General features: G+C 38.2%; 1 protein-coding gene across 1 annotated transcript; it reads right to left on the bottom strand.

Annotated features, from left to right (window-relative positions):
- Positions 1-390: 390 nt before the first annotated feature.
- LOC109978920 (disks large-associated protein 2) lies at positions 391-27,655 on the bottom strand. The gene is made up of 7 exons (XM_065963619.1): positions 23,325-27,655; positions 15,806-16,164; positions 14,591-14,676; positions 14,057-14,502; positions 13,700-13,791; positions 11,342-11,494; positions 391-9,385 (listed from the first exon to the last, which is right to left on the bottom strand). The coding sequence occupies exons 1-7, from the start codon at positions 23,449-23,451 to the stop codon at positions 9,170-9,172; spliced, it is 1,479 nt and encodes a 492-aa protein (XP_065819691.1). The 5' UTR covers positions 23,452-27,655; the 3' UTR covers positions 391-9,169.
- Positions 27,656-27,667: the final 12 nt, after the last annotated feature.

Raw genomic sequence — 27,667 nt, forward strand, 5'->3', positions numbered from 1 at the left:
AAAGTTGAACCTAAAGAAATTGTTTGCCGGTGTTCTGTCGAGACGTGCTGCCTTGTCAAAAATTGCAATGACAGTGAGAACTTATAGACGAGGCGATCCGTTTGCCCCATCATATAAGGCTACTAGAACAAAATAGCTTCATATTAATCCACACATTCAGAGTGTGGGGAGCAAGTTTGATACTCTATTATTTAATTTTATTTAAGGATCCCCTAAACAAATAGCGCTTCCAGTACAGAGTCACTTTAAAACTCCACTATTAGCTCTATTTGCACTGTAACGAAACAGAAAGCATGTTTTGATACTCTCTCATAAAATCTTTATTTAAGATTTAAGAGGAAGCAGATCTTAATAGAGAAAAAAATAACTAACTAATAAATAACCCATGCTTCCTGCACTGCACAGAACCACATGGTGGCACATCTCGATCGGTAGCACCATTTGATAGAACACCGGTCAAAAGATAATAGTTTGAAATTGTATGAAATCTCACGTCATATGAAGCTACAGTCAGGTTTAAGTTAGCTTGGAAATAGGAAACAGCTAGCGTGGTTAAAAATTAGCTTCCCAGATTTTCTCAATCTTCCTAATCATCAAGTTGTATTTCTTTTCTTGGGCGACTACTTGTGTCCTGTTTTCAGTCTTTATTGCTGTATTAGGCTAACCTCTTTGCTTTAGCTCCATCTTTAATAAATGGGTGGAAGCAGCTAGCTGGAGGCTAAAAATGTAGCCTGTGTATTCGTCAGACAAAAGCTAAAGCCAGGAAATGTAGCCTAAGCTTAGTCAAAAAGACTAAACGGGACAGGTGGTTTGTTTGTTAGCCAGATGTCCTAGCTATAAACAGTGGGTGGATTTTGTTAATCTACATTTGGAAACACAAAATCCACCAATGATTAGTCTCTTTATGGCTCTTTTAGCTCTTGCTTTAGAGAAATGGAAAAAGCTAGCTTTAATGACTGTGCTTGGGCAGAAACATAACTAGAATTTAACCCGTGTGAAACCACAAGTTATGTTTTAAGACTACTTATGTTTTTAACTTTAGTTTTTATGTTGATAAACAAACATACTTTCATTATTCATTTTGAGCTCTACAGGTAATTTTAGGTGTTTAGTTATATTTGGAGGGAGCCGGCTAGCTGTTTCCTGGTCAGTTTAATGCTAAAGCATACAAACGTATTAACTTAGCCATAAAGACTGTTAACATGTTGGTAGTTCCTGAAAACTATAGAAATAAATCGAGGCTAAAATCCACTTTTAGCCATACGAATTAAACAAAGGAGAGGAGAGAATGTGGAGTTGCTATTTTCAGTCTTTATGCTAAGCTAAGATTATCAACTGCTGTCTGTAGCTTCACAATTAACAACATTATAATTAAAATTAAAGTCATTGACACTACTTTGGGAGTTGTATCCATGGACTTTCCTAACGCAAAAAGAAAAGAAATAACTATATTGTCAAAATGACTTAAAACAGTTTAGCTAACGGCTAAACAAAGTATAAAATTCCAAACATTTGGGTTTGATCGAAGTCTTGATGATCACAATGAAAAGTCAGACTAAATATCTAAATTAGGGTTATTGCTTGAAGAGCAGATACACTCTCATACAGCCCAGTAGAAATGAAAACATGACATAAAATATGATCCATAAATACTTGAATACTCTTTGTCTTATGAGAAATGAAACACTGATCCACGTCAACAAAAGTCACATTATTTATGAGAAGAGAGAGCAAGCAATAGAAAGACATCTTTGCAGTGCAACCATATCAGAAACAAGGAGAAAAGCTTTAAATGAAAATTTGATAGAGTGTCACTTCAATAGATTGTAAAGAAATCCTCAACATCTGCACAAGGGCAACTCAAGGGCTCTATATTGAGGATAAAATACAACACTGCTGTTGTGGTGTGTATGTGTGTGCGTTTGATGCTTTTGGTATGTGCTGATTGTCAGAATGAATCTTTAAAAAAAGTAGATTTTTGGAAAAAGTAAGAGAAGAGAATCTGGTTGATTCAGCACCTATACAGACTTCTCTGAGGTTTATCATCAGGACAACTAATACATGATGTTAGTCAAAAGTATGGGGCTGCAAACTGTGTTGTATAAAGCATGAGCAGATGTCTTGTGTATTAACAAGTTTAAGAACACAATTTATCTCATCCTTGTTAATAATCAAAGACTTTTCAGTAGATGTTTAATTCATCAAATCAGCATAAAGTAGCTAAATGCTCATGGATGAGCTTAGTAGGATTGAGTGCTGGATGACAGTGATAGCACATGTTTTTTGCTCCTGTAGCATAAGAAGGTTATCTGAAACCAGGGCCTGCAAGTCCTGCCGCCCCACAGAAATACTGCTGCATAGTACAGTACACAGGCATGAAAAAAGGGATCCTGTGGGTATTAATTCTAATATAACATATCTACTAAAACACTCATCTGTGAGGTAAATAGCTGTAGGTGAGCCTGCCTGTCATTGTATGAAAACACTATTGCACTTTTTGGCTGGTCAAGTTTTGTCAGTCTCCAGATTCTGTAATGTCGATGCCCAGAAGGCAAAAAAACACTACAAGATTACAATGTCAAAGCTTAAGTAGGAAAAATAGAGGAAAAATGCTTAAAATAAATGATCTTTTATGAATTTCTGAAGAGGATGTGACGAGATGTTTATACAGTCAAATCCACTGACAAGAATTCACAGATTTTCTGTGAATTTTGTTTTTCTCTTCACTGAGACTTTTTCTGACACCATAGCAAATGAATTCAATTCTAACAACACTGCATTATGGTGAATTATAGCAGAAAATCTAAGCGATAAGAAAGCAAGAGGAAACAAAAGTTAGCAAATCCTCCCTTGATATCCTCTAGACTGTATTGTGCTAAAGTTTACTTCAGTAGGACGTTTGACTTAGTCTATATATTTATATATGTAGGTAAAGTTTTAAATTATGCAGTCCGACCAGTCCATTTTTCAGCCCTTTGTTGTGGTTTTACAGACAAACCCGCACTTCAAGAGGTGTTGCAGTCCTTTCACGTATCTTAGCCCAAAACATTCCCTCACAGAGTACTATGAGAATCAAATTGTAAGGCACCTGAGGATTTGTCATGTACATAATTGCCAAACTCTTAAGCCCCTCATAGCATGATGGATAATAATGTCACACTGACGAGAAAACAAAAAAAATCTTAAGATACGCATGCTAAATCCTTAGGAACGTAACATCAGGAAAATTGGAACCATGATTAAAGAGTAGCCTTGCATGATACCACAAAAATATTAATATCTACAATTCTGTCATTATGTGTATTTTAATGTTGCAGAAGCTGGTGTCCCTGTGACTTTTGAGGACGCCCTAGTGTCTGACTAATAGGTGACTGGTGCAAAAAACAGCTCAAGTGACATCATTTTTAAAATAATGCCAGAGACAGTAAGGTTGTGATTCCACTTCCTGTTCATCCTTCAACCCCAAATCTGTCCCCTTTACCATTCTCCTTTCAGTTTCAGTCAGGCTTTAAAGGTGGCACGTGACAAAAGGACAAATCAGGAAAGGTAAATTAGAGTTTAATGTGTGCTAAACCAACCTCATTCACCATAGTCTCGCTGCAGCTGTTTACCTCTGAAGTCACAATAATGGTGGAAAGCTCGAGTGTTGATACAATGCTGTGGCAATTTGGTGTTCAGGTTGCAAGACATACACATTACTTAGGGACTTATAATGTCTATAATTTCAAGACTTGAATCTCATTTTATCCCAAACTGAAAACACAATGGTTGAAAAAGTTAATTGGCACATTTTTGAAGGTAAAACAAAATGTTTGGTAGGCCTTACTCTTGGCTGCTGTAATACACAGGGATGTGTCCAGAGGGGTGAAATTGTCCCCCTGGAATCTGATTGGCCACCCTGGGTGCCATCCCAAAATCCCCAAATTATCATTGGCTATTTACCTTATCCGAGACAGGACCTTAAGTTAAAATCGATTAATCTGGCTGTGTTGCAACAGGCTGCTGGTAGTTTTCTTTATGTGTCAGAAAAGGAATGAGTCCATAAAAAATTGCAAGCAAAGTCTTGCACACTGTCTAACTTGCAAAGCACTTAGTAGCAATGTTTGGGTACCGAAACATTGCCAATAAATGTATTTTTGCATGCAATTTTCTAAGTACTTTAATTTGTGCATCTTTGTTTTGAGTCCTCAAAGAATAAACTATGAGTGTCTGGTGTCTCCTTTGTCATATCTGTCATTTTCATTTCACTATGTTTACGCAGCCTCGAAAAAAATACCATAAACATCTTCTAAGCTTAGCTAAGAAGATGTTTATGTTGCAAAATGTTGTTACATACAATTACAGATCATTAATGGGGATATAAAGTGTAAATAAATCAAATAAATTTGCATGTGTGCACAAAGTTCTTGCCACCCCAGGAGACACCAGTGCACCAGGAGACACGCCCCTGGCATTACAACAGCTAATGTTGGCAACCCACCATTTTCTACCAAATGATAGTGTTTATATTTTTGTACAACATGACAAGAAGTGCATGTTCCCACAGTAAATTAGCAAGGTAAAGGTATGTTACTTAGCTAATGGTTATATCTACCGGACATAATTGTTAGCTTGCTATTACTGTTAGCTAGGAATTTACTACTTTCCAGTAATATTAACAAGCTAATGGTTATGTTAACTGGCTAATCATTATCTAGCTATTAGTCATTCTAGCTAGCTACTGCTTATCCCAGCTAACTAACCATGTTATCAAAGAATTTATTGTTTAAACATAAAATATGGCCTTCAGTTAGTAATGCCAATACAGACTTTTGTTCAGTTTTCTATGAAACAGTTGACTTCGAGCTAGCCAAAAGTTATTTCAGCCCAGAATTGGTTGGGTGCTAACAAAGTTTTTCAGATTTCGCTAGATAGCATATGAATTTCTTATCAAGTATTTGTTTTACCTGAAATATGGCCGGAATAAGTATTTATTGTCTTTTCAGTGTTTTCCAGTTTAGAAGCATTGAGTTAAGGATTTGTCAGATTCCTCGTGTTCATAAGATTTGGCATTTGGCATTGAACAGCATTTGAGCTTCACTCCTAAATCTTGATGTCAAAGGAAAAATGGCCACAGCTTTTTTATGGTTCATTATTACAAATACCTAAAAGATCTAGTCAAAGCTTCAAAGGTTACATGAAACATACTGTGTGTCCAATTTTCTGAAGCCTGAATTGAACTGAATTGAATACCAAATCATGAAGTACTACATATGATCTTGTCACAGTTTGCAGTCTGTGGGAAGTAGACTTGATTTGCATGAATTTCAGTGAAGTGGAAGAGCATTTGTAGCCCATCGACTGTTGTAATAGTTCAGAAAATTGTTGTTGGACTTAAATGAGGGAGGAGCCAGTTCAATAAATGAGGACTTTATTTTTTCAGAGCTAAGTATTCTCAATAGCCAGAAGACGAGTGAAGGTGTCAACATTTATCGGTTCACCAGTGAGATGGTGATAATGAGATATATAAAACCTATGTATATTTTTGACCACCCAACAGTGGCACTAATTACAATCTACTAAATGTATTTTTACTATGTATACTTTTAAGCCAGCCTTAAATAGCTCTACTAAGTAAATGTTTTCTTCTTCTTTCATAGATTGATTTAAATTCTCTCTCAGCTTTTTAAATGTTTCCATAGGATTTTCTCTTAAAATGTGCCTGTATAAAATAGATATTATAATACATAATTATTATTATATATATATATAATCATAAATAAACTTTGACCAACCACACCAAGAATAGGTTCATAGATAAAGTCTTTGTGTTATAAACATATTGAATATTTCACTTTTCGAAAAGATTTACTGAAGGTGAAAAAATGGAAAGAAAAGAGACTTGACTGACGATTGTCGTGTGAGGAAGACGATACAGGTGACACTTGTCACTATAACTTAAATTAACTGTAATTATGAATGAAAACGTTTACATCCTTGGCGTGTTTGACTAATGTTGAGAGGGTTAAATTAGACCAAAAATACAATTTTAAGCACTTGAAGAGGAAAGAGTTTCAGAAAACTGAGTTTCTGTTTTCAAAATAAAAGCATAAAATCTGTTAAAAGTTGTTCTACAATATAGACAATTAATGTGTTTATGTTGGAGGTAAAGCCCCTCAAGTAAAAAATAATTGATTGAACTCTAAAGTGAGCCCTTGCCATTTGATTCCAGCCTCCGTTATAAAATGCACTTGAATGTCTTTTTAAAAAAAAAACTAATCTTATCTTTAATTTATATTCTTAGATTCTACGGTGACTGGGGCACAGTTAGAAATAAAACACAACCTATCGATCTTTCAGTTTAAAAACAGGTTATATGGTTCATAAACAGCATGTTCCTTTAACTGTATTCTCATTATAAATGACAAGGACTTGTGAACATAAATGGTTCAGGGCTGCTCTTCATTTAAACCTACATTTATGAAACCTACGGGGAATCTAGTTTAAAATGCATCACAATCATTTTATTTTTCTGAACGCACAGACTTCTTTATGACTTCTGTAGAAATGAGGCCAAAATAAAATATTTGAAAGATTAGCTGTTCTCTTCCATTATTCCATTATTTTCAAAATAGAAGAAAGCAGTTTAATGATGAAGTGAGTTCAATTACTGTAAAATTAAAAGTGTCCAATTCAGCCGGGTTTTTAGCATCGGCTCGTTTGTGTGCGCTGACTTTTTTTTGCTTGGTTAGGGGCTCTACATTCATCAGTATTTTTGTAAGGCTGTCTGGTAAGGTAGCTAAATGTTTCAGATTTAGCACTAATGTACACAGTTACACAAAGTAAAATAATTCAGGTATTGGTCAGAAGAATGTACGCAACGACTCACTGCTTTAGTATTTAAAGCAAGCGAACTAATCTCTTACTGAGTGCTGTTGTCATTACAATAAAATAGGAAACATCAAACATTGTACTGCAGCATTAGAAGTGGCCCTATATCGTTTGTTTTTGTAAGCTGGGGTTAGATATGGAAATGGAAAATGTATCGTTGTGGTTTTACAAATGATGGAGCGGTACGATACAGTTTGTGCAGCAAGCTGTAGCTTTTTGCCCTTGGCTCAGGTTAGGCATCTTAAATGTAACTTTAAAGTTGGTTGAATGTCAAAGCCTGAAATCTCTCTCGTCTGCTCAAATAAACTTCCCTGACCTCTTTGCATTTAAGAAAGAAAGTGAAACCATTTGACCTTCTCCTCATTAGGGCAAGAGCATTGCAAAGATGATCTTTTCTAGAGTCACAATCTACCACAAGTCGTCTCGGAGAGGACTGGCACCATGTTAATAAATCTCTGTTTTAAAAAGTCCTTGAGTGTGTGTGTGCGTGCACATAGGACTGGGTAAAGGACAACAGTTTTAGAGTAAAAAGCAGCACCATTTACTATAGTAACTGAATATTGTTAAAGTGTCATTTGCACCTGTTTTTCCTAGACTACATGAGCAGATCAAAGTAACAACAGGAGTGTTTTTTTTAATATGCCCCCACTTGGAACAAAAGGTTGGATGCAGTGTGTTATGAGATACGGTTTCTAATAGCTGAGAGAAAAAAAAAAACCCTTAATAAGCAAATGCACTGTCAAATCAACCCACAACTGTTTCAACTATAAATACTAAATGTATACTGTAGATTGTGATGACGGTTGTATGATAGATACTGTAAGTATATTTAAAAGTGTCATAATCACTATATCGTAATACTAAAAGGCCTGAACGGCTCCAGAAAGAAATGAAATCAGAAGAACAAAAGGTGCAGTTTATATGACCTATAGAGTAACATGAGATTCTGTAGTAAATTTTCCATGTCTGTCCTTGCAATTCAACTGCAACAATATCACATGAGCTTCATAAACTACATTTCCCTTGGAAATACAAACATGAATATTATAAGGTGCAAAATGCATTGTTCGATACAGTCACCTCTTCCAGGCTGCGCAAAAATCTTTGTCATTTGTTAATAATTCATATTTGTTCTGCAATGGAAATGTATCCAGCAGCAAATAACATACATAGCTTTAAAAAAGTCAAGTCCTAAGGGGAGGGGGGGGGCGGGGTTACAAAAATGACTATGACTAAATGCTGATGACATGGTTTAGGATTTTTAGCCTTATTTTCTGATCTCAAACAGCAACACTGGTCAACAGCTGCAGCATGCCTGGTTCAAGACAGATGATGCACAGTTAGAAAAGGTAGTGTTTTCTTCTTGTTGTGCACCTCCAATATTTATTACGGTTCCATTGATTAACTTTTTGACAACAAATCAGCAGGGAGAATTTGATCAACAAAAGTACCGAGTTTAACCAACCAACTTGTAAAAAGGTTTTGACTGCTGCACCTTACAATTTTTTTTTTTTTTCTGTAAGCAGTATATAACCTTCATATTTTTAAAGGTGTTAAAACTTTGTAAAGACAGCAGGAAACACTAATCTCTTCAGCAGCTGTTTTCCTCACACAGGTAGCCAGTTTAGCCCTGGACCATTGTTGCTGGTGAGAAACTCTTTAATCGTTACACTTTGTGGTAATCTGGTAAGAATAGCGTCGCCCTGTCTAGAAAGGACTGACTGTTTACCAGTAATGGCTATGACCCACTCAAACACTAACTTGAGTAAGTGTTGCTCAAATAAAAAGCTGGTGAAATGTTTAATCTGGAGTATAGCAGCTCATTCTCGTGGTGCAGAACCTGGGGCAAAGAGGAGACTCCTCGTTGCATTTAAGCTACACCAGGCAACTTCACATGTTAGATAGCGTCACTATGTTCAGTTTTGAACAATGGATACCTAATTGTTAAGTATAAAGGTCTAATTCTGGTGAGTCCTGTTTTCTCAAATTTCTTTCATAATGTTTGATTCATTAATTCTGTAAGAAAACGACCGTCCACACCGGACTCACCTGATTAGTCACTCCTGATAACAAAAACGGGGGCCTCTTCCCTCTGGCAGTGCCACATTTTAACAATTTAGTAAATCTTGCCGGGTGTAGCTTCAGCAGGGACAAACCAGAGAATGCTGATTGCAGTGACAGTCGATTGACAGCAGGGGGAGGCTGGATGTGACATCACAAGCTGGTGTTGGATGAAGGTTGAGGTGGGTGGGTGGGGGGGGGGGGGGGGGGGGGGGAGATGAGGATGAGTCCGTGGACCTCAAAGTCGCGTCTGGGCCTCAGGGATGTAGATCTCGATGCTGTCTGCCCTCTCTGTGGCTGAGTTCTGTCTAAAAGAAGCTGCTCGTTTGGCAGCCATGAGGCGTCTGCGAGCTTCCTGTCGCTGGCGGTCCTGAAGGTCCAGAGATCGCTCGCGCATCATGCTGCCACGCCCCTTGGATGGCCGCTTTGGCAATGGTGGGGGCCACTTTCGCTCCTAAGGAAACAGGATGACATGATAAAACAAGGTATCCAATCATGAGGGTCATACACTAAGCAAAACATCAAGAAGAACATTTGATTCTAGAGATGCAACCATTGAAAAAAATGCTGGTTCAAGGTACGGATCTAGAGTGTGGAAGTTGGTCTGGTGGTTGGAGAGGTACCATGTCGCTTCCTGAGTAATGCAGAGGTGCCCTGCCTTGCTCTGTTGCGCCCCCTGTGTAGGAATGCAAGTCAATTGGTCCTGTTTGTTTCCACACGTGTGTCTTCTGGCCTATGTGTGTGTGAACTGAAGCATGAATCTGGATAACAGAGTGTAAACCAGAATTTCCCCTCAGCGATTAATTAAGTATGAGAAAAAAAACTGTGATCAGTGTTGATTTGTTCTGGATATATCAAGCCCATAAACCTAATGGATTATGAACTGTTACTCTAATCAGTCATGTTGAATAAACTGCTCAACACTTACACACCCTTCATGGTGGATTACAAGACACACAACAGCAATATTTTTCATTATAGAAATGGTAATTTGATAAAGTTCTTATTTGATTTGATAAATAAATATGATCTCATTTTGGATAAACAAGAGACAATTTATTCAGCTCAGACCCAGAACTCATAATTGAGGGTTTGAGGCAGAAAATAGCAATATTCAACACTCCCAAAGAAGCAGAAATAATTTGATTGCGAAATTGGGCTGAAAAGATTATAAATGTTGAAGCGTGCTGCTTTGGCTAAACCGGACTGTACACATGGACTCTTGTTGTCTTGGGACACTTTGGTGTCACAGATTGAGAATAGAAATGGTCCACCAGAGTCCAAAGTATGAAACTTCATAATCAGAGCTCCCACTGTCAGTACAGCGCTGTGTATTAGTGTACCAGAAAAATATTGACTGAACTAAATCTGCCTACTTTTGACCCGGAAGCTTTTTGCAGTTTGCTCAATCCATAGCAAACTAGTATTGATTATATAGCCTGAACACTGCCGAGCATTAACATCATTGAAAACTTGTAGAGGAAGAAAACTTTCAACTTTAAAACTCTTAATGAGTAATATGTGAATGCAGGACAAGTTCTTTCTGGTGTTAGTGTAAAACTGCGCCTGCTCTGAGAAGAGCATCTGTGTCACTGTTAGAGCTCAGCTTCATGGCGCTTGCAATGTGCCCATTAACTGCTGGAGGTAAATAAGTCCTCTACAACTACAAGTGTAGCATGAAGATAATTATCAAAGTGCCCTGAAGGATCTCGTCTATCTCTAAGAACACATTACTGTCTAAACAAACGTGGCTCTCTTATCAACAAGCACCACTCTTGTAAAAATGATGCTATTTCAGCTGCTGGCTCGTTAAACTGCTGACCATTAATATTTGATTTGATCTAACATTAACCAACCAATCATTTTGTATATTCTTCTTTCATACTGATTGTTGGAACTCAGACTTTGCTCCACAACTTCTGTTGTGATATGAGAGGACCTTAAAAAGTGGTGAACTTACCTCCATTGATTCACCTTGACACCTGTTGAGCCTTAACCCGCGTTATATGTAAACGTTAAGCAAAAAATAAAGTACAAATAGCCAGTTCAAATGTGATAGACGAGTTCTGTATGTGTTCAAACACTGTGTTCAAACACATCCCAAACAGAAAATAAATTGAAAGGATGTTGCTTCTTATTTTAGCTGAGCTGCTGTTGCCTAATAACATTGTCCCTGCAGTGTTATGATAAGAACGTTTAACCTCCTGCTGGTCACGAGCCTAAAAAAAGAAGGGCAAATCTTGTTACTGCATTTTTCTGCAAGTTCATCTGTAGCACATTAACACTAATGATCCCAATTCTGTGGGTGTGTGTGTGTGTGTGTGTGTGTGTGTGTGTGTGTGTGTGTGTGTGTGTGTGTGTGTGTGTGGCTGTTGATCCAAGGGGGGAAAAAAACAGCACCCAGTTTTACCTTCTTCTCTGGGCTCCCTACCAGCCGCCACTGGTTGCTCTTGATCTGCTGCAGCTCATCAAACTTGGCAGTGACGTCATCGATGGAAAGCTGCAAGAGGTCCCAGAATCCAGCCAGGTCCTGAGATGTGGGTCTGGGCATGGCACTGGGGTCCTGGAGAGAAAGTGTGGGGGTTAAAGTTTCCATCTTTGTATTGGGCTGTAACACTAATTTAAGAAGTTAACAAACTTTTCAAAAAGAACATTTAGTTGTGTGACCAGTTCGAACCATGCATTTCAATTCCTGTTCATGTTAAATTTAGAGACAAATCGAGAGAACACACACACCTTTTGGGATTGTCCAAAAGATGTGTTACCTGCTCATTTATTAGAACATATAATGTAACTGATAAAAGCAACATTATCCATGTTTAGATCATTTCATTGGTTATAAGAGTGTCAGTGTCATGTCAGTCATCGGCACAGTTGTGTACAATTGGCCGTCAGAACAAGGCTTCAACTTATTGGCTGTTATAAACTGCTAATGAAGTGTCAAAAAGGTCAGCGGAGTTTTTAAACAGTTCTGTGGGTCGTTATGGATGTAACGTGTTTGGATTAAACCTTTTACTGGATTTAAATCGTGGGGACTCAGTCTGGTGGATTACTGTGATCAGGAGAGTTCAGTTTATCTTGAAATGGTAAGTTTGAAGACGTGTTTGTTGCTCTCTGGTCTGATTGGCACACACTGGGCCGTCAGTGTGTGTGTGCCTGCTGTATTGGACCTGTGTGATATGATTATAAGGTGACATCAAAGCAGACATAATGAGTGATTAAAAAGATGTCCTATCATCGAATAAAGGTAGGATAAATTGTTATTCCAAGATTACAAGACTAATAGTTTAACAATGTGGTTAAACCCGAATTGTAAACACTTGTTATTGTCTTATGTTGTGTGTTTTTATTGACAAGAGAAAAACATACATTAAAATTAACAAAAAAATGTTTTAAAATTAAACAACCAAACAGCCCTCCACAATTTAACTAAATCATTATATTGACAACTAAACACTTCAACACCTCAATATTTGAACCTTACTATTCCCACCACTGTGTGGCAGCACAGCACTAACACCGGTTCATTAAACTACACTATCAGTGCCTGGGAACATCAGTTTTGTCATTTTAATATATATTTTTAATGCATTTATCTATTGGCGTACTCTTAAAAATCATCACAGTCCATGTTAGAGATCACATGATGCAGAAGGGAAAGAATACATCGAGAAGGAAAACACACATTGTTTTCCAAGCATCATAGATGTAAACTAATGAACCCTCTTTAGAAGTTTCCTTTCTTTTACCAAAACATAATATTATGGTAATATCCCTATGGTATGACATTGAAATGACATCTACCTGGTGCTCATAGTTGCTGCTTGCAGTTGACTGATGTTGTGGAAATTGCAAACCATAAATGACCCAATCAGGCAGCCATCTTTTCATCTCCACAGAATGAGAGAACGAGTGTGATCTTTGAACAAGGACGGGCCTCTAAAATCAAACCCTATAGACACACGCCATGCAGTTCATCCTCCTTCCAGCAGGGAGAAGAAAAAAAAAAAGAGTCATTCTCTCATTCAGACACGTCTTAAAGCTCAGGGCAATCTAAGGCTTGTCACTACCGATGTTAGACCTAATTCATCATCCTATTATCTTTTTCGGGAGAGATGGAGAGAGGGCTGCCTGAAGCCATCCGTAAGAGAGCAACACACGAGTTAAGACACACGCTTCATGGCCTCGGAGAGAGCAGGCACATTTCAACAACCTCCACGAGGTTTTCGCATTTCATTTAGGAAATTTGATACGCTTTCATAAAAGGTGTGATGAAGTTCTTGGCTGTCTTTTGTCCCCGTCTCTTTCTCCTGTATCTGCCGAATCATTCCCACTAATGAAACTATGATCCTCTCGTATTAGCTGACTATTTGAGTGGATAGTTGGTAAAAGAAAAGGTATGAGTTTTCAGTCGACGTGGCATGAGAGCGAAACAGAAAGACAGTTTGGCAGTCCATTACTCAACCCCTGTGATCCCATTCAAAATGCTGCCTCCCTGCATTAATGAAAAGCCTCGACGCTGGTGCTGCTTCCTATTGGAATTCCCCTTCCGTTTACTGCAGGGTCAATACCGGCAGAGGGACTGCTTCACTATTGATCCCTGTGGTCTATTTCTGGAATGCGCACAAGTGCAGCGTCAGGCCGAGCACCTCCTCACGGCTCGGAGAAAGAGTAGCCTAAGTTTTGCTTCTGATCTTTTGGGTTTCTCTATTTAGAATATTAACAGCGTGTGGGGTCGATACAGTGTTCACAAATGTGCAGCACTCACCAGATTCTGCTGACACAGCCAGTAAAACTGCTGAAACTTTTGAGACATTAGTAGCTGAGCACTTCCAACTGCACTCCGGATTTTCCCTAGGACTGATGGACACACACACAAAAACAAAGAGAGAGAGAGAGAGAGAGAGAGAGAGAGATTCTGGTTGTTTCACTGGCTGCTTGGCAGAGATAAAAATGTCTTTCACTCTTTTAAAAGCATCCAATCTGCTCACAGAACGCCTATCAAGATTCTGTGTTTTCATCAACCACATGCCAGCTAATACTGTGACTGTGCACATGCTGCAGAAAATGAAAGATCACAGAATAATATACAAAAATCATGGACCTCTGAACACAAAAACAGCACCTGCTTTGACATGAATGTAGTTTCCCTCAGGACACTCACTCTCCTCTGACAGGTCATGCTCCTCTGCCTCTCTCTCCATCTCTTTGCACCACCCTTCAAGCCGTTTGGTTTCATTGTGAAGGAGCTGCATGAACCAGCTGCCGTCCCTGCGGAGGGGAGAGACTCGGCCCGCTTCCGCGCCCTGCAGACTGGGTTCGACCAGCCAGGGTTCAGGCTGAGGGCTGGGGGGTCCGCTGGAAGGCCGGTAGTCCTCCCTGTAACTGAACAGGCCTTGCGTGCGCACCGTGCGGATGGCACCGTACTGCGTGGGCGTGCTGGGCTCAGAGTGGCGACCAAAGCCACCGCCGAACTGCAGGCCCTTGTCCTCCATGGAGGGGAAGCCCTCCAGCTCCATGTCTGCCTGTACCGCTGTGGTCACGCTGTTTGAGCGCTTGAACCTCCCATGCCTGGAAATCCACACAGAGACATAATGTGAGGAATGCAGCTACATACTGTATGTAGAACACGGTGACATCTTGTGTCTGAGCAACATACCGTTTATGATCCTCCACCTGGATCCCTATAGAATGGAATTGAGGAAGGCCTTTAGTTTCAGTCTCAGAGTCCGTCACAGTTTCTACCTGGTAAACACAAACAACAAACACGTGCTAGTCATTGTGTTGTTCACAACTAAAATGTACAGAAACAAATAAGTACATACAAATCTAATCGTCTTCAAATCAAAGCTTGAGGTTTTGAAACTTGCCACATGTTTACAAGAAAGACATTTTTTTTTACTTTGCACAGATGATTCAAGTTTCCGTGTTTGTCTTTCAGATAGAAATGTAATAGATGTGCTTTGTTGGCTTGGACGGGGGCTCTAACAAACATCCAAAAAACAGCTCTATATTTAGATGTTTAATTATGATACCCAAAAATACAGGTGCCTTTTTAAGTGCTAAACAGGAAACATACAAAAGGCTGACACTCTCATGTCTGATACCCTCATGTCTGACACTCTCATGTCTCACTCTCAATCTCCACTTTCATGTGTCCTTCATGCTCAGCAGGAGGAGGAGCAACTGTATTCTGAAACTGGTACTTTCACATTTGAATCACCAACAAAACCAATTTTATAACGGTATGAAATGACACATGGTTTGGGATATAAATGTAGTGATATCTAAGGATGTCAACAAGGACCACATTTTAGTTAAAAAATAGCCAACACTGCTCACAAGAGATGTGTGTAGGCAACAAGCAGGGTCCACACAGACAGCCACAGGACACAGTGTTAGAGCTAACAACTGAAGACACATGCCTTAAGGAGAAGGAAAGGCTAGCTAAGTGAGTCATGCACAAACACAAAACGCACAGTTCTCGATTTTGTGGTGGAGGTACTTTTTTCAGGTTAAGGCTTTTGTATTTTTAAGCCAATGCTACCAGCTAGAGTTTACTGTTACCGAACAGCAATGTACACCATCCATATCACAAACAGAACAAACAGAAAGACAAACAAGTCTTTTTTTGGACCATTTCTGTATTTATTCAACAGGACAGCTGCTTAAGAGAACCCTGAGACATGGATTTACTGGGACTGGATTTTATAGGACAGCTCTTTTTTGTGTTAACTCTCAAAATAAAAGTGAGAAAAAAAATATCCTTCAGAAATTGTTAGACAGAGAACTGTGAGACACACTGGATTGGTGTTATTATCATAAAGGCAGAGTAGTGACTGAAAAGAGAGAGAGGTGTCAGGTGAGTTGTTACCTGTATACCAATAGAGGATCTTGGGGTTTTGAGGTACTCCTCGGCCTTGGACACCAGCACTGCTTTGTCGCACGTCTGGACAGAGGTGTGGCTGCCCAAAGACGCATGCCTCTTGCCTGCTGCTGACTCCATGGCCATGGTGACCGCCTTGGTGCTGTCCAGGCTGTCCATGGAGCTGTAGATGGGACGACCAAGGCTATCCGTGGTCCACAGACCGCCCCGTGGATGCCTGCCGTCGTGGTAGGCATCTTGTGTGGACTCTGTGCTGCTCTGGGCTGTCACAGAGATAAGAGGCTTGGTGGTGGTGCGCGGGGGCACAGGAGGTGGGGTCTTCTTGTAACTGGTAGGAAATGATACCGCTGGATAGCACAAGCAGGATGAGAGGACGAAGACAAGGCAAGACAAGGGTAGAGGATAAAATAAAATGTGAGAATGAAAAACGTGGCCAAAAGCTGACAAGGGCCAAAAGCTGCAGTTCACCTGGATCACACCTGGTGTGACTGAAGAGCATCAGAGCATGAGGGGAGTTTATAGTATGTGTTAGAGCACTTCAGCACTTATAGCACGAGTAATGTAAGTAAGGTGAAAACCAGCAGCAGCTTTGTAAAATGTGCCTTTATTAAGGGAGTGCAATGAAGGGTTGAGAGAAGTTTGGGTTTTTCAAGTGCAAATGAGAATCTGATGGAAAATTACCAAGATGGACCTCGAAGCAGAGTTGGAAACCAAAAAGATTCCCTTCCTTTTTTAACATTTAGAAAATCCATTAAGTTGGGGAAGGTGACAGCGTCCTAGTAAATTAATGGGTAAATAAGTAGTGGAAAAATATACTGAAGGTCAAATGTTAGTTTGTTTTTTGTTGCACAAAGCAAATAGGACATAAAAGATATAGATTGTGTTTGTTTTGATTCAACCAGTCAACCAGCATCCTCAACTGTGGAAGATACTATGAGCAGAGCTTTAGATTCATACATTTGATTATCTGGGTTATCAATGAGTTCAGATGCCATGGATGAATTCACAGACAATACTCTGAGGCTCTGACAATACTCTCAGGTTTAGTGTTATAGTCTAAATTAGAACCATAAAATGCCATTTAAACTTGTCAAGCTGAATTAAAGAGTTAATGTATGAACTTTTGTTTAAGTGATTGAAGTAATTGATTTCAAGAAGAATAGAATCAATTAATTCAAATCTGTCTGGGTATTTCATTTAAAACTTTTTTTTACATCTTAAGCACATTTGCTTTTTTTCAATAAGAATGTTGGCATCTGTCTATAGATGACTTTATTAAATAGAACGTATAAGAAGTGGATGTGATGGACTCCTATTTTTTGTTTGTAGATGTGATTACTTCTTGAATTAATATTATTGCTTTACTGAAGCCACACATTTTGAGGTGCCCTGAAGCTAGGGCTGGGCCTAGAGAGGCGCCCTGATGCTAGGAAAATATTAATCGGAAAAATAATTGAAACTGACACTAATTACCTCTAACCGACGTAATCTTGCCCATGAAAAAAATGAAATAATCGTTCATTAATCGTAATTGAAGTAAAATTTCCAATCCATCGTGATATTGATTTGAGGTCAAATCGTCCAGCCCTACCTGACGCATAACCTGCTTTATCGTCTATTTTAAAGGTCACATATTATCCTCCTTTTCAACCAGTCTCAGAGGTGCATGTCTGTGAAGTTTCTTGTTATAAATCCACTTTGATCATTTATTTGATCATGTCTATAAACCCCTCTATTTCAGCCCTGCTCAGAACAGGCTGTTTCGGTGTCTGTACCTTTAAATATGTAAATGAGCTGTGTCTGACCACACCCCCTCTCTGGAAGGTCTTGGCTGGCTTGGGCTTTCTTGCACATGCCCAATTATTTAATACTGATGGTGAGAAGGCAGACTCAGAGGGCAGAACAAACACATAGCTGTGTGATGGTCATCCACCTGAGGGAGGGGTTACTGCCCTTTGTGATGTCACAAAGCAAAAATCTCCAAACAGCTTGTTTGAGCACACATTTTGTGAAAAGTGGAGCAGACGAAAGACAGAGAGGATGGACTTTTCTCATGATTGGGGGGCTTTGTAAACAGACTAGGGACACATATTAGTGTTAGAAAAACATGGTGAAGTGTATTTTGAATAATATCTGACCTTTAACCAAAATTAGACCCCATCTTTTTTAAACTGAGATAATGGTGAGGAAGACATGAAAACGGCAATTGAGACCATAAATGTAAAAGGAAATGTTTAATGATGTAAAAAAAAGAATCAACAAAGACATAGGCTCAATATCTCATCTGTTTCCTTACATCAGAACCTCATTGTGCAACCAGGGATCAATCCCCCTGCTGGCCATTAGATGTAAGTGTAAGCTTCCCTTTCAAACTACGAATGTCCACTTTTCAAACAAAGTGAACAAAAAGTAAATTGAAATGTTATCTAAGAAAAGGATAGGTAGAGAATAACAAACCTGTGAGATGTATCAAAGTACAAACCTTCTATACAAGTATAAGTTAATTCAAGTTTGTGCTGTCTGCAATTGATTCTGTTATTCATTAAAGTTCAGTTTACATATTGAAATAATCAACAAACTAAATACACGACTTCCTATAACAAGCTTTGTTGTGCTTTATCTACCCAGACAGGGGGTGTGTACTGCCATGAGCAGGTGCAGGCAGAGCCACACACACACACACACACACACACACACACACACACACACACACACACACACACACACACACACACACATAAACCACTTTGGATTACAGGTAATTAAATGCATAAGAAATAAGCAACCACAGGGAATGGTGTTAAGCTAAATCCAGTAACAGACTTGACTTCTTTCCAACTCAAAGGGGCTGCAGCTCTGCAAGACACAGTGGGTGGATACTGAAATGAAAAGAGCAGAGTGACTCAGGCGGTACAAGCAACGCCACACAATCTATTTTTACACTTTCTACTCATTACATTCAAAACTGAAAACGCTACAGATTGCCTGCTACCATATGCATACTGAATGACAAGAACCTCTCATACTCGTCTTTTTTGTCCATGGCTTCTGTTTTTTTGAATAAGCATCTTCTTTTTCAGCAGAAAATACGGTTGTGAAACTGCTGCGGTGCTGTACTACAAAAAAAGTTATGGAAATATTTGTGTACACTCTTGCTTCCTGATAGAGTTTATTTAAAGACATAGCCTCCCTGTTATTTTATTTATTTAAAAAATCCATTCTGTACCTGAGTTAACATTTAAATTATATTTATCTACCATGAAGTATAATCATTTCAGTATATTTGAGTTAGAATAACTGAGTTCTTCTCTTTGACAGTCCAGACGAGACACCCACACATAATGCAAAACAAACTACTTTTAATCAAGCTGTTCATTCATTTGTTGGAGGGAAGTTTGACACACTTACTACTTTGACAGTGGTAATTTGAGGAAAAATGTAAAAATCAAGATTATTATCTTCTGAGATTTTAACGATTCGTACCTTCCAAAAATCGATTTTTGTTTTGGCCAATCAGTTACTCCATGCTAAGTGCTAATGCCAAATGGAGCAGCAAGAAATTCAGCCAGTCCCACAGATGACTGGAGTAGATCCTGAAGTATGTACTAATTCATAAATAGAATTTGATTCCATGAATCCAGAATTTTTTTGAAATCAAAAATAAAATAGTGACCCCAAGAATCGGAATCCAATCCAATTGTGTTCCCAGCCCTAGTGCTAATGTATCAAATGAAATAAAAAGAATGTAAAGAACAATGTTACTTCATAGCATATTAAGTAGATACTAAAATAGATGGTGGTGATAAGTAGAATAAAACTATTTTATAAAAAAGGATTTGTCTTTATATCTTTGTCTTTTTTGGTTCTCTTCTGTGGAAGAGGCCGGGGCTGCACACCTGCTGGTATGTGTCACAGTGGAATGACAGCAGAACAATGAAAAGCTAATGCTTCACAGAGATTGTCAGCGAAAAATGTGAACTTTTGTTGGTGCTGCGATGTTGATGTCATGGGGTCTCGCGAGCTTTCCACTCGTCTTCACAGCATAAATGTTCTCAGCGAATAACAATGAGTCACAGCACAACGTGAAACTAATAGACCCAAAAGTGAACAGTCACATCACAGAAGAAGTAATGAATGTGACTGTACTTGCTCAGTAGGGTAATGACTCTAAATGAGCCCATTATCAGACTGGAAGTTGAGTCAGCAGCACACAGTTTTCTGCTATCCAGTCATTTTTTTTCCCTATGCTTTCTAAATGGATTGGCATTTGTAAACACATTTGGTGCCTTACACGCCTACATTTAGGTCCTTTGCATAATTACACAATTATTTGCCGAGGTTAATGATGTTTAGGGAAGACATTTAATATGCTGACTTCTCATGGGCTGTCATATCAAAACATAAAATACTTCTCAGAGAAGTGCCTGATTCAATCTGAGAAAAAGAAAAATCTCAATGAGTTGCCATTACATCTACTAGACACCAGATGTCCTCCTACAGACTATAGAATCAGATAGTCAGAGTGTATTAAAGGCAATACTGGGTTTTGTCAGTGGATTAAGATAAGGCATTTCAGTGTATGTGCATTTTTAATGATTCTCTCTTTATTTAAAAGTTAATTTCTAGGTTTTAATCTGAAACTGCAAGAAGTGCTGGAAGGGTAATTTTGAACACAACTAAGTGTGGACATTGATTAGAGCAGTGGTCACATGTAGTCTGGTACTGAACACTACAACCATTTTTAACTTAATCTATCAGTAAAGTATTCATACAATCTTATACATATTTCTATTTCAATCATTTCAGAGAGATGTTCAGTGTAGTAATTTTCCTTCAAAACATTGTGTTTGACATCAACAGCGGTCAGTTAGTTTTGCATAAAAGGCATAATTCATATTCTTCAGGGTAAAGGTTATCTACCAAACATTTTCCTACGTTCCTACATTTTTTTACACATTTCAAACACACTTGACAAAGATTCAGAGGGACCGAAACATGATTTTTCTAATACATTGGTGATACTTAGCAAGAGTAGTGTGCAGGATTTTTTCTTTTCAAGTAATAGTTTGTACTATTACGCACCTTTCTTATGAGATAGTTGGATGTGCAAACACCTCCTTAAAATACATTTCAATAGAACCTTGATTTTATGTAGAGTCAATTCTTTTGGAAACTTCATCAACTACACAGAATTTTCAGACCATCAGCCGAAAGCATCTTCGTGTACAGAAGACATATACATTTGGGGTTATGTGATAATGGCAAGTGAAAGCTATACAGTAAGTGTTTTGTAATCTCAAGACTAAAATGACAAGTCATCTAGTACTATGTGACTTACCTACGACTGTGTTCTGAAAAAGAAATGTTGTATCTGCTCCAACAGAAGCATTGTAATTTTCAATTAATAATGGAATTCACAATTAATTCCAAAAACAGAGTCAAACATCTCTGCACCTCGAGGACTTTTAACTTATTTAAACTTTCAGGAAAAGTTTTGTATTTGCGCCAAAGGATTTATAAAACTTTCCTAACTCATACCAGACTTTAAAACAACACATACTAGCTTATGGTTTCATATCTGAGTTCAGGCAAAGATATAAAAAAAAAAAAAAAAAAAAAAAGAAGATATTTCCAGAACAGTGCACAACCAAAAGATGTAAAATAACTTCCTATCGGATTAAAGCTGAAGGTCATTTGTCTAGACTTACTTTAACATTCTGCACTGACATTAAAACATTACACAGGGAATTACAATGCAAAAGAGGAAGAAAATCCCGTCTTCACACTGACACTACACCCTCAATAATCAATAACACGATGCAATCACAAGATCCATCCCACTCTCCCCACCCACATATGAGACCCAGAGTTCAAGACACTGCTACATAATAATCAACATACTTTGACAGCCCTTCAATCAACTCAATCAATTCCTGAGAAGATGTACAACTTGAGAGAGAAAGTTAACATGGAGAAATGCAGATGCCAGGGTTTCTTTTGAAATCTACAACCAATTGGCTGAAAGTTTGGCTTGAATATATTAGCGCAGGGGAGCATCCTGTCCTTTGTGAAGTCAGTTGTTGCTGGCTTCCTGTGTTTGAATTTGAATGTTTGGCTTAGCACTGCTGCACTGGGCAGTTCAGTAAACAAACCCACACAGTGGAGGCGCAGCCAAGACTAGATGGCCCTGAATGTCATGCTTTGAATATGTGTTGCTGCTGTGCTAAAATGTATTTGTGGATAAAAGTAAACAGTAAGGAACCTGTTTAAATGCCATTCAGCATGTTGACATGTCATCAGCACCTGCAGCTCAGAGGCAGGGACGAGCTTCTGTGTCAGACAAAAAGAAGTAACAACATATGCACAATTTATCTTCATGTTATCTCCTCCCACAGCCACACCATCCTCTTTTAGATTTGCCTACACGTAGGCCTCTGGGCTTTTTAAGATCTATGATATCAATTGATTGATAAATATAATCAAACACAACCGTGGCATTGAGTGGCAAAAACTGCATGCTGGCTCTAGCTGAATCAATTGCCTATATACAGATGAAGGATACAACAGAAGTGACTCAGGGACTTTTTACCTTCATGGTGTCAGAGTTGAGCCTCAATCGCTTAATGGCGCTTGAACGTTCAAAAGCCTTGAGATGTTGAAGAGCGGACTGAGGAGGTCGAGGTGCACAAAACATGCACGATATTGTTCAACCTGCTGAGTATTACAAAAAATAAGCGAACACATGACAGTAAATCTGTTAAAATCAAATATTTTTAACCCATGGAGTACATAAGTCTTCCGGTCGGCGGCTCGTGAGCTACGTCAAGCTGTAATGTTAGCGCCAATCCAACGGTTACAGGAGACGAAACGACGCAAGTGGTCGCGGCAGTTTGAAAAATAAGCAATCATATTTAGCAATTTTAGCTGGTATAAGTCAGCTTCAGCTCAGAAGTTAAGAGTTGAATCTTATCAAAATGAGGGCTTCACTTAGGTTGAAGAGTGTTTGTTCGGAGTTTATAGGACGTTTGATATTAAGACGTATTTCTGGTGCAACCGTTAAAATGTGAAATGGCGCAGATACGTTAGCAACAAACAGACGCTGTGTATTCAAGCTCTGTGAATGTATGCCTAATGAATGTATCGAGTTGACGTCAACATAAGGCTTTTCAAATCATGCCATATTTGTTTTACTATTAAGCTTGACTTTTTGAAAAGTGTTTTCATTCTTTATTTTAAAATAGGCAATATAAAACGTGTGAAACAATAGCTGTTAGCACAATAGCCTTTGTGCTAACAGCTCTAGCATGAATCCTACTAGTTTATTGTAGCTTATTATGATTAACCAAGGAGAAAAACACTTTGATTGAATTTTTCCTTCTCTCTTCTTTTAGTAACATTGCTGGAGCCCCTTTGCTTCACCCATGGATGTATGACTGCAACTGAAATGCTTTTGCAAAGAGAAGAGCCTGCATGGGGGAAATAAGAAGAGATGGAGGCCGGCTGGTACCTGGAGGTGGCTGAGCGCGGTCCACACTGCACGAAGTAGGGAGACGAAACTGAATCCCTGCAAGGAGCAAGCAGCTTGTGTTAGAAAGACAGACCCAGGTAATCAACGCACTAATGCACATTTTCATTTGATTAACTTACCAAATCTACCACAACTAACTCCAAGAGGTATACAACTTATTTAAAACATGTTTTTTTTTTCTCTTAGCTCATCTAGTCAATCAGGGTTGGGCAGGGAAGGAAAGAAACACAGATATGCTGGATTGTCAGTATTAACATTTTCCTCAATGCTTAATGTTCATCACTGAACGCACAGGCTTATGATTTCAGTTGAGTGAACTACATTTACATTTCTTCTCTTACAATTAACAACATCTCTAATTCTTATTCCTGGGCAACGTAAATCCAGCAACTACTTTGTGTTTTTCCTAAGATACAGATGATCAAAGATCGCTGGCAACAAGTTTTAAATAGTTTTCAAAGTTTCTTCTGTTGCACCTTCAAATATATTTTTTTTAAACATTTAATTATGAGATCAACAACAGAATAGCAGAGTTCAGCTCAGTAGTGTTAAGCAACAAGAAAGGATGACGGTTTTGAAAATCAATATTTGCCAGAAATGTTTTGCCAATCTGCATTTCCCTCCTCTGTTGACATGTATCATGATTAATTATCAGGCTGGGCTCAACAGATAAGTCATTCTTATACTCAAACAGTCACCATGAGATAACATCTGAACATATAGGGCTAAGCCTTATCATCTATCCAAAAAAAAAATACAAGTAGGACACAATGAAGAAATCATAAAAACATAAATATGAACACAAAGTCTATTTTAGAAATTGGGATTTAATAAAACTACGTAAAATAAAGCCAATTAACAAAGTTATAACGTAAAAGAATAATTAAATTTTAAGCATAGTCTCCTTGCAGTACAGGGTGTCTCTTGAGAGAGGCACAGAACATTATTATTTTTTTTTTCACAACAAAAATGTCATGTAGAGACAAAAGACAATAATTATCAACAGCTGAATAAGACACTCTACAATCAAACGCCACAAACAGGAGCTTCAATGGAACAATTCCAGTGCGGGTCAAATTGCGTTTTTTGTAGAGATAGCAGAAATGAAACTTAAACAGTAGTTAAAGCGAATAAGAAAAAGATGTGCCAAGTGACCTAGAACATGTTTTCTCTCTTTTTTTTTTAACCCGAAGAGGAAGACATTAGTGGACTGCCTCTGATGGTGTGACAGTCTAGTATATGGATAACCATTGCATGCTTGATTGTAGGACGTGGAGTTTTTTTAAGGTAACATTTTCAACATTCCCATTTTTCAAACTCACTAATACCGAATGGGCACGACCAACCTACATATTTCTAAAACCAATGTACTTCTTTTAAAACCACATTTAATATAAGAGGGCATGAGATTAAGCTATGCTTTACATAAAGTGCAAGTGCGCCACTTCACTTCAAATGTGGTAATTATGTGATAAGTTATATTTTTTTTTCTCATTTCACATGTTCAGAATTCGCAGCCTGTTGCTGAGCTTCCAGAGCAATAAATGTAGGAATTTGATAAAAAAAAATGTTCTATACAGACTTAATGTAAAGCATGACCGCATATCATTTTAGAAAAGTTTTTAACAGACCTTCACTCTTGTGCTTTTTCAAAGAGGCCTCTCAAACCTTTTGCTCCTTTGTGGTCAACACGTAAATTTCAGAAAAGTTCTGATAGCGTCTTCTCTCCGAAACGACTCCCTCCATTTGTGCCAAGAGGCTGTTCTTGATATAGTTGTGGACTCAGACTGGCAAAGAGGCTGGTGAGATGCCGTTCTTACTCGGATCAGGGTAGATCGAGGCTTAATGACGTGCAATGGACTGACGAGCTGTGCACATGAGCATGGGGGCTGAAGATGTGATGAAGTGAATGTGGATTCTAACAGCTCTTGTTGTAACACTAAGTTTTGTTTGACTCTCGACTTTATCACCATGGAAACAGACTTGCTCTCAATCATAACTAGTTTCTTGTTGCAGTATGATCACTTTTCTCTCTTTGAATAGTTTCTATTCTGTCAGAGCAGTTCTACATAAAATAAACTTGCATTAAAGTAAAGTTCATGAAGTTAAAGTTGCTTGGCTTTTCTTACTTACTGTAGTTATCCATTGTATTAGTAAATTGCCTGTATACAGTAGAGATATATTCCAGACACACAAGTAACGATAGTCTTACTGATGTGCAGATTTCTTTTTTAAATAAATTGCCTTTTGGTTTGAACATTTTCTGTCTGAAGTAAATCCTTGTCTTAATCTTAATTTCCCTGATCAACTACACTTCTCTTTAGTGTATGCTATGACAACAGACGTAGCCTCAGGGATTATTAATTACTTAATTTATCAAAAAGATCACTTCTTTGTAAAATACCTACCAACCAGCATTAGCATATATTTCCCAACAGTTGTGAAGATATTTCCTTGAGCTAGGATTGAGCTCTGGCATGGCACTAGTGGTTTGCATAGATCAATGAGAGCATGGATTGATGAATGGATGAGTTCATGGATGTGTGATTTGACATAGGACAACTAGCAGAACTTGAGTATGTGTACGTCAGTATTTCCAGCTGATTGGACTGGATTTACATACTTTTAAAAAGTAGGTTTGTGTAGCTTTGTTTCAAAAAGCTGTACAGTAAAACAAGCATGTTTGTTATAGGCACATACATATATACATACAGTGGTGATGCCCCCATGGATGCAATGTGGATTAACCTTTTATGTATGATACATCGCAACAAACCAATACAAATCAATGTACTGACAATATTTTGTACAAAATCTCTTTTCATTGCCTTTACACCAGTGATAGAGTAGTGGTTAGCATCCCAAATAAATCTGCTTAAGATCAACCAAAAAGAGACGCAAAAGGATCTTTAAACCAAACAAGATTTTCCTGAATAAATTGAATCTGAAAATGCAATTCTGATTGTTAAATTCCCGGTGCAAGTTTTCAGAAAATTCAAGCAAAGCTGTCAAATCATTAAATACATGTGGAAGTCATGGCCTGATGGTGGCACTACAGGAAAGGTCATGACTTCAACATTAAAATGATAGATTGATATGTAGGGTTCAAACAGTCTTTTCTATGTAACTTTTGAACCAACAACAACTGTGACACCACTGGATATCACCATTAATGAGCTTTTCTGCTAGCAGCTGCCATTAAGGTGACCTTTCTACGAAACAGAAGTGTAAGCTGAAACTGTACAAAGAAGTATAAACATTTCTTTGTGAGCAGACCTTTTTAAAATACACTTCAGGCCCACAGTTAAAGAGTTGTCCAGAAGAGAGACAGACCGCTCTCTTGGAACTATTGTAATACCCAATACATAGGAAGAATACTACTGTATGTAAGAGTCTGTGTAGACGTCATGAAAAGATTAACTTGTCAATTACTTCATACGTAGAAATAACAAATGAACACATTCTTGGAAGCTAAAATCTGCAACATGTGCTTGGTTTAAATTCAAACCCATCACCTAACACCTTTTTGAATGTGAGTTTATAGAAGGATTGTATTTCTCCTTTCTTGCTGAATCATGCTTCCGTTGTTGGATCACATTACTAATAACAGTATAACAATACTCTTATTAAAAGAAGCCTTCTGATACGCCAGAAATGTGTCTTCAATTTGAGCACATAGAACAGGTTGTAACTAGAACTACATGCAGCATTGATTTGCGGTGGTTTGTAGAACAAAGCTGTTATGTTGGCCATAACCTGCCTTGCCACATGCTAGGATACATAAAATAAAGACACTACATTATGCTGAGTTTATGCCCCTCTGTTCGCTTAAAACAATGTATACAATGGTTAAAGCAAGAGGTTGAAACAATACTAATACCAATGAATTTGAACAGAAGTGTAATATTAAAACATAATAACTCAAAACAAATCAAATAAATCATCGAATGGACTGTGTAGAGATCAAGACCTCTCAGTTAAGCTGTGTTCCAGGTGTGTTAAAATGGAACAGTTGTTTTTGTTACTCACTCTGTTCAAATGCAGTAGATGTTGACAAAAATGCCAGTGTGCTAGCCAACAAGTACAAGGCCAACATGTACATATGTAGGACAGTAATATGTTTTGTTTTCTTGTTAAACTCCTTATCTCAGTGCTATGAACATTATCTGGAGAATCCCACTGGATTCAATGTTGAAACAGATGAAAAACATTTATACATTTATGTATTATACATACTGAGTGAGTACAATGGTATTATCGCTACAGCTTATTTTAGTGGGAAATGTTAATGAGTGAGACAAAATGTATGAAAAAGTTTAGAA

The sequence above is a fragment of the Labrus bergylta genome, chromosome 15, assembly GCF_963930695.1.
Source record: "Labrus bergylta chromosome 15, fLabBer1.1, whole genome shotgun sequence".
Lineage (NCBI taxonomy): Eukaryota > Metazoa > Chordata > Actinopteri > Labriformes > Labridae > Labrus > Labrus bergylta.

Excerpts from the sequence above, each read along its gene's own strand:
- LOC109978920 (XM_065963619.1), bottom strand. The coding sequence starts at position 23,451 with ATGAAAATGTGCATTAGTGCGTTGATTACCTGGGTCTGTCTTTCTAAC. Across the intron at positions 14,503-14,590 it reads CAGGTGGAGGATCATAAACG|GCATGGGAGGTTCAAGCGCT; the intron begins GTATGTTGCTCA and ends GTGGATTTCCAG. Across the intron at positions 11,495-13,699 it reads GGCTGTGTCAGCAGAATCTG|GACCCCAGTGCCATGCCCAG; the intron begins GTGAGTGCTGCA and ends CTTTCTCTCCAG.